Genomic DNA, 12,644 nt, shown 5'->3' on the forward strand with positions numbered 1-12,644 from the left:
GGCGATATACCGACCATTATAACAGGGTATAAATGATACAAATAAATTTTACCGAATCGCAGAGTGATCGTGCTGATAACGTGTTATAAAAGAACTGAAATTTTATTATATCGCAGGAATTTAAATAAGGGCAAAATTTTATACCCGTACGAAGAAGATAACACTGATAAGAAGAGAGGATGTGTTATTAAAGGAGAAGGGATGGTGTAATCGTGTTTTTACAAATGATCGAAAACTCCATATTTATAGAAGAAAAATTACTGTGCAAATAGTGATAGTAAGACTCATATTTTTAATTATTTGAACATTTTCGGCGTTGGAAATGTCTGACTTTCATAACAATAACTACTATGTTTATGCGCTTTTTTTTTTTTGTCATCTGAATATTATCATTAACAACTTCAAACACATACAATGTGTCACTTATTACATTTTTTTTCTTTTTGGAACTCTGTATTATATTCGTAATGCATAGCTTAGGTAAAGCCCTATATATAAAAAACTTAATTATGCCCTCTCTATGCTTTTTCCTTCGTGTTTTATAATATAACAACTATTATTTCATCACTGACTCTTCTTTTTAATCAATACTCTCTGGTCATCTTAAAAAGCAAAATCCTAGATAAGGATGGCTAATTTGGATAAACAAATCGAATTATGTTGAATGAGAAAGAGATAACCATCATATACAATATTTTTCCATAGATCAATTACAGTACTGATCTATTTAGAATATTAAGACAATGTAATTTTAACATCGTTTGTTTGCTCCGAATTTATTTAGATATTAAAGGGGATCACGTGCATGTACACGAAAGAAAGAGATCCCTATATTTAGTTTCTACTGATATTTAACATGTTATCATGCTATTGTGTATGTTTTTTTTCTTACCCACGATTCCTTTTTTTGTGTCATGGAATTCATATTGTAGCTCAAGTATACGACGAACAGAGTAAGGAAGAGGCATAAGAAGTGCATCTTCCAAAGAGTTGGCTAAACGATGAATAGAATTAAAAGAGATCAAGGAAAAGTTTTGACAATCAATCCCAGGGAATGTCGTCGAATTAATCCAAAACTAGTAGCCTGACTACGAGAGTTTGACAATCCAAGAAGACATGGAGTTCAGCTGGAAAATTATCGACGAGGCTTGCAATAAGGATGCGTGCATCGCACAAGCTCAGCCATATGCAGAAGACATCCTGTTGAATTACAGATAATTCTTCACACATTCTGTTTTTTTTTTAAAAGTCCATACGATTCATAATTTGCGTAAGTTTGTTATCTTTTTGTTCGCCCTACAAAATTAGAAACATATACTATAAGACTCCGCGTACTAGTAAAAAAATTTAAACACCATAATGTGTATACTAGCGTGTATCGTTTTAAAAAACAAGAAAATTAAAAAATACTTTAATAAAAATGATCATATTTTCAATTTAATGATTAGACTCCGTTACATGATGGAAGCATAAAACTGGTGAGCATAATTTTTGATGATTTATTTGTGGAAAATTACAACTTCGATTCAGTTGGGACACAACAAAAACATACAAGTGTGATAAGGGTATAGGAGCTTATTTCTAGCAAAGTATTAAGTGCATGTGCTTATGTAAACGAAGCACATTAATTAGTACATTGGTTTTAGTTGCTAGATTTAGACAATGGCTTCAGGCACAAAGCTTTTCTGAACTTCAAGGGTTAGCTCCTCCAAGCTTAAGTGACACTCCAGTCCTATCTGCATATGCAAATTTAATTAGTTAGGCCCAAAATTATATAAGAAAAAAACACATGCAAATTAATGTTCTATGATTATATATGTATTCACGTACATATAAATATGTACCTTGACAACGAAGAAGTACAAGACAGACTCTTCCATGCAGCTAATGTTGAGGTGAAGAACCTGAAAAGAGAGTTTCTCCAAGACGGATATGATCCTCACCAGCTGGCCCTCAAATCTCCAAGAGACAACTCTCAATACAACGTTAGAGCCTGAGATCTTGGCTTCAACGTTTGCATGATGGGAGTTGGGACATGCTCCAACTTCCTTGAAAGTGCTTGTTGTCATTAGACTCATTACATTCTCGATTTGACTAAACGGCATTCTGGTGGTTGCGTTAGGGGTGGCAGCTAAGATGGATGGCTCGACTGTTTGGTGATCATAAGGAGAAGAAGGCCGGTTTAGTGTCTTGCGACGTTTCTTGGACTCGAGAACTTGCACTAATTGCTGCATCTCTTTGATGAACTCGATAACTCCTCCGATTATTGAAGCTTGATCTCCCTAATACCAATCAATCAACGAAAACAATATCATATATATATCTGAATAGATTGGTGCATTCGAGGACAAGAGAAGAAATATGTTTTACCAAAAAAAAAAGAGAAGAAATATGGAATATATGTAGTATGGCAGGTACAACATATATATTTCACCAAAATCGGTAAGTTCCGAATATCCGTTTTTAGAAAGATGACCATGCATGATCCATTACGAATCAAATTAAAACTTCTGATTTGAATACAAATCATTTTTTTCGGTCTTGAAAAAGAATCTATTCGAGAAAGTTCGAGTATCCGAAAAATCAATTTTTTCAAGAATCTCAAATTAGACCATCTGAAATTACGTCAATACTAAAATCACCGATCATTAATCAAAAAAAAAAAAAAAATCCCCAATCTGGATACAATCGAGTATGATGAAAGGAAGGATCTTATAACAAGAAACTTACCCTTTTGATGTAGAAACAAGGTGTCAAAGAACGAAGGGATTTAAGATGCTCGTTCATCTGCCTTCTTCGGTTCCTCTCAACAGCGATGTGAGACATGATCGTTGATTAATATTCAATTAAATCTGTTCTACGGTTCTTATCTATAAAGAAGAAGATGATCGCTTTCCACGTTTGTTGACACATGCTTCAAAATAATGTGGTATTTATACAGCCGCAACAAGGAGAGAGAGTTAGGGTTCGGAGTTTCTTTTCCAAGGATTCATAAATGCACTATGTCACTGTCTCGTGACATTCTTTTGTCTCTTTACTAACTTTCTCTCTCTTTCTTATTACAATCAATATGTATAAGTACAAAGTAGAGAAAGGTATGCATACGCGAAGATACGTCACGTTTGTGAAGTTGGATACATTTACATTTACATTTACATTCACTGCGTGAAGTCTTTTATGATTTTATACATATCGTATTTTCATCTAGAGTGCATGCCTTTGAACCATCTTCTTTTACTTCTAGTTTCTACCCTTGTGCCTCTTTTTTAATTCTTAAACCGCATTTCCTTACCAAAACAAAGAAACTTAGAACATGATTATTGGGAGGTTCTTAGACTGGGGTTCTTAGTGGAATATAGGAATCCGTTTCTTAACTTTTAACTAAAAAAACTAAGAACCGACTCTTAAATAAGAGTTTTAAGTGACGTTTTTTATTTTTTTTAGTTAAAAGTTAAGAGACGGGTTTTTATATTCCGCTAAGAACTTCACCCTAAGAACCTCCAAATAATCATGCTCTGAACGTTTTCATTATGTAAACAAAGTTAAAGTATTAAGTTCTCCCAAGATCAGACGATTTAGAAGCAGTAACGTATGATGTAACTTTTTATATGAAGTGATTCATCATGATCGTCCAAATCTCTGGCTTATATTTTCTTATTCTTTGATACCTACTCTAGATTCATCTGTCCAATGGTTTTGTAAGATTAGTACAATCAACATATTAATTTGACTATATATATGATCCCATCGTTCTCCGTTGTGGATCCAATTGGAACGCCATGCTAATGTTTTTATGGATCAGTTGCATGAAATAGACTCTACAAGAAAGAATAAATGATATAACTTTTGTAGCAAACTTAAGTTGTCCAAGGTTTTTCATGAGTCTCAGCTACCTCGACGGCTCATTAAGATTCCTCCCAAAAACTGATATTCTTATTATTTTTATTGTTTTTAATGAAAGATGTATTCTGAATTTTCGGCTTCGTTTATTTAACTTGTGAAGTATACATGTTCCAGACTTCATTTACAAGGTTTTAACTGTTGGGCCTAATTATTTAGCCTAGTGGCTCAAATAATATATGGCAAAATGTGAAAACAAATGGGCCTATGGGTTCTTATAAAAAGCCTTGTTGGCTTTAATGAAATGAAGTTAACAACATCCCACATTGGTTGGGAGAGTTGATTTTGAGGAGTATATATATGTCTTCATGACATGAGAGGTTAAACAGCTCAGAGGAAGAGAGAGCTCCCCACGCGCGCGCCGCCGCCGCCGTCCGGCTCGGCTTGGGCTTGGGCTTGGGCTTGGGCTTGGGCTTGGGCTTGGGCTTGGGCTTGGGCTTGGTGGAGGGCCTTGGTGGAGGGCCTCCGGCCCGATAAGAATATTCTTTTTGGACCAAGTTAAGCTCAACGTTTTGCCATTTAATTCCCGAAAAACGACATGCATTTTATTTTAAACAACATCTAGTTCGTTTAGAAAACAACACGCTGTCTCTCTTCTTGACGATAAGTTTAAACGAGAAAAGATCTTGCGGAGGAAGTTTCGTAACGCCTCGCCTCCGAGATCCTCGCGAGATTTCCGCCAACGTGCGCACGTGCGGCATTAGTTACGGAAAATGGCTCGTCTTCTCTTCTTTAAAAACTCGTCTCCTCCTTCATTTTTCTTTAAGTTTTTACGCAACAAAAATCACCAGATCCCTCAACGTAAGTCTAGAGAGTGTTTCGTAGAGTTTATAGTTCGATAGGGCGATCACGAGTGAGGCGTGATTCGTCTGCCATGGTTGTATCCTGGGACTCTATATTCGTACAGTCCCGTCTCACTAACGGAGCGAATATTTTGAGTTAAGGAAAGAGATCATATCTCGACTCCATGTCTCTTTGCGAATACGATTTCTTATCGTTCTTGTATTCGTTTTTTACATTCGTTTATTTCCTTAACATCGTTTTTTATTCTATCGTTTATGTCAGTCCGGTTTTCCGGCTTCTACATTAACATAACCAAAAACTGTTGTTATAGTGACATTAACCAAACCAAAATGTTGTTATCGTAATAGCTTTTTCCTGAATGCAACATGCTATTGTTAAATAACAAATGCAAAAGATGTAAGGGGAAAATAAAAACTAGTTCTACCCTAATTAAGTCCCAACAATGTAGAAGTTGTAAAGAAATATTCTTGACATATGTTTGTATGCTACAATATGTATACGGCATGCAAAGGTGCATGCCCCCATTTAATTAAAATATTAACTTCAGGAGTATAGTAATTTAACTCCAGCATCGCTATTCAATTTGTCCATGGTATATCACGTTATATAATACTCATTGACAATGCAAGAATAAGAAAATCCAGAAGAAAAAAAACCAAATTTTCAAGATACGTGTTTGCACAATAAGAAGCAAGTATACAGTTATTAACTTATCCAACCAAACATAGAGAATTTGATAGTATGTATTCTATTTGACAAATTGAAACTCAAAGCTTAAGTAAGAGTGCTTTATATTATGAAATTCTGATTATCATTTTGCTTTATATTATGAAATTCTGATTATCATTTTTTCGATTTAATTCTTAGGAAAATTCACGTTGTTTATGTCAGTGATATATGTAACTATGTAATGACAATCCAATGACATTTACAATGAATGTAATGAAATATGCAAGGGTCGAAAACCAAATGCCAAACTAATTCAATCTGGTTTGGGATTGGTTAAAGTGCATTTCAACATCATCCTCAAACATATTGACTGTAATAGACTGTGTTTTCATTTATTTCAATAGGCAAATGGACATGGCAAATAGCTCAACTCACCATCAATTGTTTCACAATAAAAATCATTCAAATCACGAAACAATGATTTATTTTTATTTTTTGGTAATTATGAGACTTCTTCATAATCTCTTGAGAGTTCATACTACTATCTCCTTATTATCCACTGAAGAAGAAGCCTCATCATGCACTGCGTGTAACCAAGAAAAAACATAGATTGTATCAATACGAGTTGGATTACAATGAGATGCTGCTGATATTTCAATCTCCGAATCAGCGTTTTTTAATACTCCTGAGACTGAAAATTTATCGAAATTTCTAAAATTTTCTGTAACCTTTCCATACAACTAACACGAAAAATTGACTTCAGTCTATGTTTTTCCAACATGTTACCCACAGAACAGAGTCTACTCTAGGAATCAGTACGAAATATCTCAAAAGGATTCGAAATATAAAGAGAAAAAAAAAAAACAATCACATATACCTTTAATGGATTTTTCAAACTGCTGCAGCTGAGAAACGAAACCAAAGTTAGGCATTGCTTGAGGTCGTCTACTCTTTACAAGCTCCATAGCTTTAGAGAAACCAATCCCATGCTTTCTCATCAAATAAGCCACCACTATAGTCACACTTCAAAAAAAAAAAAAAAAAAAATTGTAAGTAACATGTTCATTGCCATAACATACAAAAACAAACTAGAAGATTCATATCACACACAAGACACAAGACACACCCTTTGTTGTAGAAAGAAAGAAAGAAAGTCACCTCCTTGAAACCCCCATGAAGCAATGGACCAAAACACCACCTCCAGATTCAATAGCTTGGTCGATGAAGCTATAACACTCATCGAAGTACACAGTCAAATCCGTCTCGGATCTGTCAACAACTAACCTCAAAATCACAAACAAACGAAACAAAGGTTACAACGTTACAGTTCAAGAAGAGGAACACGATCAATGAAGAATAAAAAAAAAAGTCAAAAGGAGGCACCTTCGAGGACTTTATAGACAAAGTCATCAGGGTAAGGAGGGGACAAGGCGACAGCTATGGTTAAGACATGAGTGACGTTGGAGGTTTTGAGCAAATCTTTGTTGTTCGCTTCAGCTACTGAACCTATGAAGAGTCCCTCTTGGATTTGGCTGAGATCGTTGCCTCCTTCGAGTAGCTTCTGGGTATTGGCTTCTCCCACTCCGAAGAGATCTACCACTTTCTCCATCTTCTCTAGCTCCACTTGTCTTACTTTCTTTCACCAACTCCCCGAGATTATATGAACAAATAGGCGAACAAAAGAAAATAAATATTAATAAAAATGAGTCGTGTTTTAATGATACAACAAGCACCAGTGGTCTAGTGGTAGAATAGTACCCTGCCACGGTACAGACCCGGGTTCGATTCCCGGCTGGTGCATTTTTTCTTTTTTAATTGTTGGTTTTGTTGGGCCGTTCATTTTACTGCAAAACCAATGGACTCTTTTTGCATGTATTTATTAGACCCAGATAAATTTCTTTTAAGGCCGCCTATGTACTACTACTACTACTATGTCAAAAGGGTTCATTAATGGATAGTAGATGATGAATGAATCCAATCTCAAATACATACATCAGAATTCTAACATTGTAAAATGGTTGACATGATGAACTAGAGCTATAAGAGCATTCTTCTCGTAGAACAGTTATACAAACCTCATAGATTAATTTCCTATGTTTGTCTATATAAACCTAAGTAAGGTTTGATGTGGAACCAAGAGAGCCTGGTCTATGTATTGACTTGTGTGAGATCTCGAAATCGAATATTTTGGGATTCAAATGTTCAAAGATTCCATCAATTTTGTTTGAGCCACTTGTCATTTTGTTTGATCTTAATAAATTCATAATCAAGAATTTGTTTTCTTGGTTCACTTACAAAACACCAAACTGAAGGCAGAAATATTGGCACAGATACTATGTTTTTAAGGAAAATAATATATGCTTATGAGTCAAATAATATTTAAAAATGAAAATAATTTGATAAGAAAAATGAATGACTTACAAAACACCAAACTTAAACAAAGAAATATTGGTAAAGAGGATTAAAAAGATTAACACAAGAAAAGTGTTGAACACCTTCCTCTCCTTTGCAAACTCCTTAACCAAAAGTACGTTTTCCATCTTCTTTGCGTTTTTCTCTCTGTCTCTCTTTTTTTCTGTTCCATCAGATCATTCATAAAGCCAGTCCAGGTGACTGTCCTCAGTCGATCCTTGATCACCATCTTGAGGGAAGACCATGAATGTTGAGGTACGGTCAAGAGTCTTTGACCAAGAAGCTGGCTCAACTCTATCTTCGTTAAGAGATGTTGATCCGTCAACACAACGAGTGTTCCGATGTCTCCCTTATGAATTAGATCTCAATCCCCTACGCATTGTAAGATTCATTCATTTATACATATATACACGTTACATTCACAAAAAGTCAAAAACTAATTAATAAGAAAATGCAAAGATTTGGATCCGATTTCTATATGTTCATTTATATTATACACATTGATATATCACTTAGATGTCCTAAAACATAAAACAAAAAAAATGTCATTATATCCCATATTTTTGCTAAAGCATAAAACTAAACAAAATCATTTGACAAATAAAACAAATGTTCTAATATATAAATGCTAATTTATCCGCAACAATAATGCGTAGGTAATAGCGGAACTGGTGGGGACGTTCATTCTAATGTTCAGCGTGTGTGGGGTCATAAGCAGTACTCAGTTATCCGGCGGTCATGTCGGACTGCTAGAGTACGCCGCGACGGCTGGTTTATCGGTCGTTGTCGTAGTTTACTCCATTGGACACATCTCCGGCGCCCATCTCAACCCTTCCATCACCATTGCTTTCGCCCTCTTTGGTGGATTTCCATGGTCTCAGGTACTATTAATGCCTCCATATTCGTTTACATCAGGCGTTGAACTACTATTTCACATGCAAACGCAAACGCAGGAACCAGCAGCAGTTTCTAATAGTCAATACCTTTAAATTAAAGTCACCGCTTCAATATAAAATAAATAGCATATAGTAGCTCTTGAACGTGGTTGTTATCGTCAGGTTCCGTTATATATAATGGCGCAAACGCTGGGGGCAACGGCGGCAACGTTAGCTGGGGTGTCAGTTTACGGAGTAAACCCTGACCTAATGATCACAAAACCTGCGCTAAGCTGCGTTTCTGCGTTTTTCGTTGAACTTGTTGCTACGAGCATTGTCGTGTTTCTAGCATCCGCGTTGCATTGTGGTCCTCATCAAAATGTAAGTGACCAGATCAAAAGACTGATGAGTTCAGTGAAATAGTATTGTGATCCATGCGGTCTGGAGAAAAGTACATAATGTATGCTTTCAAAATCCACATTCTCCACTTAAAGAAGTGTATGTTAATGTTATTTAGTTTCCTTTTTGTACAGTTGAGTAACTTGACGGGGTTAGTGATTGGAGCAGTCATATCCCTTGGAGTGCTTATTACCGGGTACCAATATGTTTTTGTTGTTTGTGTGATGTATTTGCGTTTGCATGCGACGTTACATTAATTTGCATTTTGTGTTTGTGTACATTTATAACTAAAAATTTTGTATTAAAAACTTTATTTTTCAATATAGAGTCGAATACAATGCTAAAAGGTTTTTTTTTCGTACGATATGGTCAGACCGATTTCAGGAGGATCGATGAACCCAGCACGATCACTTGGACCGGCGGTGGTGGCATGGGATTTTGAGTACATATGGGTTTACATGACTGCTCCAGTGATCGGAGCCATCATGGGGGTTTTGACATACAGAACAATTAGCCTCAAAAGCAGGCCTTCTCCACACTCCCCTCCGGTCTCTTCCCTGTTACGCTAACTATTCAGCTCAAAGCCTACAGTATCTAATTAAGTTAACCTTAATTACTCTACTAATAAACACTTTTACTCTACGTTTAATATAGCCCATTATGTCTATATTGGACCTCGATTGAGACTACTACTAAATTCTAGTGTTGCTTGGATATTCATATTTTACAAGAATCCATTTATATGCATGAAAGCATTTTTCTTATTTTGAAATATATATGATATAAGAGCATTTGTATTAAAATTGACATATTTATAAAAATGAGAATGATATGCAGAAGGTAGGCAAATGAAAACATAGAGCATCTTATTTTCGCGCAAAGCAATGAACTAAATAATCTTACATATTTTTATAAATGACAAGAAATCCATATCAAACCTCCAATCCTTTCACTAGGTTATAAGAATCTATTACAGTGCCCGTACTATTTGAATTAAACGATACCAAGAAACATAAACGAGACTATAATACAAATATTTATTACCTCATCTATAAATTTAGTGGCCGCAGCCTCTGTTAAGCTAGATGAGTTTCCAACCTAAAACCAATTGGTGATAAGTGGAGTGGCTCATCCATCTTATATATTACTAAGGATCTCTTCCAATATCCGATGTGGGACATTTATCCCTAATACGTCCCCACGAGATGATGGCTCTTTGAGCGTCAATCTCGGAATGTTCGGGCAAGGATCGATGGGCCGAATTTGGGTAGGATCGATAATGGATCGGATTGGATTGCATGGATCGGGCTCTGATACCATGTTAAGCTATATGAGTTTCCAACCTAAAACCAATTTGTGATAAGTGGAGTGGTCCATCCATCTTATATATTACTAATGATCCCTTCTAATATTCGATGTGGGACATTTATCCCTAATAGCCTCTACGACGTGGACCATAAACTAACTTACGACCCAACGAAAACTTCACCTTGTTCTTGTCGTTCCCAAACTTGTTTCTTGAAGCTTCACCAATCACACTCATCCTCATTGTCTTCTCTGAAACTTCTCCACAAGGACCACAACCATGATAAGTAGCCATGGAAAGGGAACACGTTAAGTAAGTGATCCAGAAGAACACAACTTTAAAGAAGCTTCTTCATATCCATCTTCCTGCTATGTATCGACTACGTGTTAAACTTTTCTCAACAATGATCAATTATATATGAATGCATGCATGTTATTAATTTTTTTGTTTCTACGTGAGTTATTGCATATTTTGTTGACTGTTTCATATTTTGCAGCGTGAGTAGTCCATGAATAGTATGTTTTAGGTTGCTGTATTGTATTTAGTTCTATTTCAGAATTTCTAATTTAAGAAGAAAAGTAAAATCTCATCAATTGATGATGTGCCTGAGTCTGATTTTATCTTTAAACCACGTGTTTTAGGTAGAATATGTATACTAGTTTTCGACTAAATATATATTGATTTAGATGGTGATTTCTAGAAATTGTTCAATCATAAGAAGCAATTATAAAAATAGTATGACACTAACTTGAGTAAAAGTTATCTAGTTTCTCTTCTCCTTTTAATTGTTATAAATAATTCTGAGAACTGTACGTAATTCTCGGTTGAGAACATTAATGTTATGGGTGGGAATATTTATAGAGAAGTAAATTGTATTAATAATCTGATCGCTCATATTGTAAAAGTAGACAATTTTGGAAAATGAGAATAGAGCATACTAAAATATGCATGCACTCTTGCGAGTATGGATAGTAATTGTTAACTTGGAATTATGCAACCCATCGACCACCGTTGTCAGACATATAGCAGCCTCAGGGGAAGCAGAAACGGAGGCTCTTTCATATGTTATCTTTTTTTTTGAAACACTTTTTTTTTTTGAAACACCCTTTCATATGTTATCTATCCACCACTTTTCTGAAGTGAAAATTGAGTAGTAAATAAGTTACAAAAAAAAAATTGAGTAGTAATCCCTTGTGTTGAAATTGAGCATTGAGATCCGTCCTCTACTCTGTCATTACTTTAGGATTTTGGGAAAATCAATACAAAAAGTAAAGGAAGAAAACTTTAGATCATTGCTTAAGAAAAGTATTAACGATGCTTTTTGCATATATTATTATTAACATCAAAATCAAATACATTATTGAGCTTCACCAATACGCAATATCCTCTCCTTTTCTTTTCTATGCTTCCGCGCAGGACCGGCCTGAGATTTGGGGGGGGCCTTAGGCGATTTTTGTACAGATTTTATTGAATTTTTTTTTTTTTAATTTGGGACTTTTTTAAAAAATTTGAAAGTTTATGTATATGTAATTTTTTTCAAAAAAATTGGGGACCCTAGGCGAAAGTTTCATCCGATTTTGCCCAGGACCGGCCCTGCTTCCGCGTGATCCATTGTTCCGAAGAAAAAATGACTTGTGCTGTGTTACAAAGCCTTAAGACAAAGGGCATGGACATTTTCAAGCTTCTTAGAATTAATATTTTATTTGCGTAAAATATATTATTATTAGAATGGTTCCATCTCATTTGGAGAAATCAATCACTCATGAATTATCAAAATTATAATAGGTGTTTGAATATTTTAAAATATGTGTATAAACTATAAACTAAATGCACAATGAGTTTTATAGGATTTTAACAGAAATGTGACAAAAACAGAAATGTGACCATAACTTGAAGTGTTTTATTAAAAAAAAATTATTTTTTCTTATTATGTATTTTTATGTTTGGTCCATTTCGTTTATGTTAAATTCCAGAAATAGCAAAAACTCAAATCGAATAAACATATTTTCGGAGATATTGGTATAAATAAAACAATTTCATAAGCTAGTAACGCGATCCCACCACCAGTACCAAAGCCCAAAGGTGACGACTCACGAAGCTGATAAGGCGAAGGACGGAAGGAGTGATAGGTGATGATAAGGCCAACATTATCGGCGTCCCAGCATGCCGTCCTTAGGCGAAACGGGCCGAAAATAAATCAAAAATAAGAGAATAGAAGAGAGACGTGGGTTAATTAAGAAGTGTCCAACCTCGTCCTTAAGGAGCACGTGGCACGGTTT

At 35.3% G+C, this 12,644-nt stretch overlaps 3 protein-coding genes and 1 non-coding gene across 4 annotated transcripts; 2 read left to right on the forward strand and 2 right to left on the reverse strand.

The window, feature by feature from the left end:
• Positions 1-357: 357 nt before the first annotated feature.
• Positions 358-3,286, reverse strand: LOC106399995 (transcription factor MUTE). The gene is made up of 3 exons (XM_013840420.3): positions 2,731-3,286; positions 1,845-2,282; positions 358-1,736 (listed from the first exon to the last, which is right to left on the reverse strand). The coding sequence occupies exons 1-3, from the start codon at positions 2,824-2,826 to the stop codon at positions 1,656-1,658; spliced, it is 615 nt and encodes a 204-aa protein (XP_013695874.2). The 5' UTR covers positions 2,827-3,286; the 3' UTR covers positions 358-1,655.
• A 2,374-nt stretch (positions 3,287-5,660) lies between these two features.
• LOC106399111 (dual specificity protein phosphatase 1B) lies at positions 5,661-7,017 on the reverse strand. The gene is made up of 4 exons (XM_048759416.1): positions 6,757-7,017; positions 6,532-6,652; positions 6,251-6,396; positions 5,661-5,956 (listed from the first exon to the last, which is right to left on the reverse strand). Exons 1-4 carry the CDS (start codon positions 6,980-6,982, stop codon positions 5,907-5,909), a joined length of 543 nt encoding a protein of 180 aa, XP_048615373.1. The 5' UTR covers positions 6,983-7,017; the 3' UTR covers positions 5,661-5,906.
• An 85-nt stretch (positions 7,018-7,102) lies between these two features.
• Positions 7,103-7,173, forward strand: TRNAG-GCC. The gene has a single exon. It is a non-coding gene; the product is annotated as a tRNA-Gly (tRNA).
• Positions 7,174-7,984: 811 nt separating this feature from the next.
• LOC106400195 (probable aquaporin NIP7-1) lies at positions 7,985-9,804 on the forward strand. The gene is made up of 5 exons (XM_013840584.3): positions 7,985-8,166; positions 8,442-8,666; positions 8,844-9,041; positions 9,194-9,255; positions 9,433-9,804. The coding sequence occupies exons 1-5, from the start codon at positions 8,029-8,031 to the stop codon at positions 9,626-9,628; spliced, it is 819 nt and encodes a 272-aa protein (XP_013696038.2). The 5' UTR covers positions 7,985-8,028; the 3' UTR covers positions 9,629-9,804.
• The last annotated feature ends 2,840 nt before the right edge of the window (positions 9,805-12,644 follow it).

Source organism: Brassica napus, chromosome C5, assembly GCF_020379485.1.
Source record: "Brassica napus cultivar Da-Ae chromosome C5, Da-Ae, whole genome shotgun sequence".
NCBI classification, from domain to species: Eukaryota; Viridiplantae; Streptophyta; class Magnoliopsida; order Brassicales; family Brassicaceae; genus Brassica; species Brassica napus.

What these genes read in the sequence shown, in the direction of transcription:
- LOC106399995 (XM_013840420.3), bottom strand. Translation starts at nt 2,826, where the DNA reads ATGTCTCACATCGCTGTTGAGAGGAACCGAAGAAGGCAGATGAACGAG. An exon ending in CTTGTTTCTACATCAAAAGG is followed by an intron (nt 2,283 to 2,730) that starts GTAAGTTTCTTG and finishes GATTGGTATTAG; the next exon opens with GGAGATCAAGCTTCAATAAT. An exon ending in TGTACTTCTTCGTTGTCAAG is followed by an intron (nt 1,737 to 1,844) that starts GTACATATTTAT and finishes TTGCATATGCAG; the next exon opens with ATAGGACTGGAGTGTCACTT.
- LOC106399111 (XM_048759416.1), bottom strand. Translation starts at nt 6,982, where the DNA reads ATGGAGAAAGTGGTAGATCTCTTCGGAGTGGGAGAAGCCAATACCCAG. An exon ending in TGTCTATAAAGTCCTCGAAG is followed by an intron (nt 6,653 to 6,756) that starts GTGCCTCCTTTT and finishes TTTTGAGGTTAG; the next exon opens with TTGTTGACAGATCCGAGACG. An exon ending in TTCATGGGGGTTTCAAGGAG is followed by an intron (nt 6,397 to 6,531) that starts GTGACTTTCTTT and finishes TTTTTTTTGAAG; the next exon opens with TGTGACTATAGTGGTGGCTT.
- LOC106400195 (XM_013840584.3), top strand. Translation starts at nt 8,029, where the DNA reads ATGAATGTTGAGGTACGGTCAAGAGTCTTTGACCAAGAAGCTGGCTCA. An exon ending in ATCTCAATCCCCTACGCATT is followed by an intron (nt 8,167 to 8,441) that starts GTAAGATTCATT and finishes AATAATGCGTAG; the next exon opens with GTAATAGCGGAACTGGTGGG. An exon ending in CTTGGAGTGCTTATTACCGG is followed by an intron (nt 9,256 to 9,432) that starts GTACCAATATGT and finishes CGATATGGTCAG; the next exon opens with ACCGATTTCAGGAGGATCGA.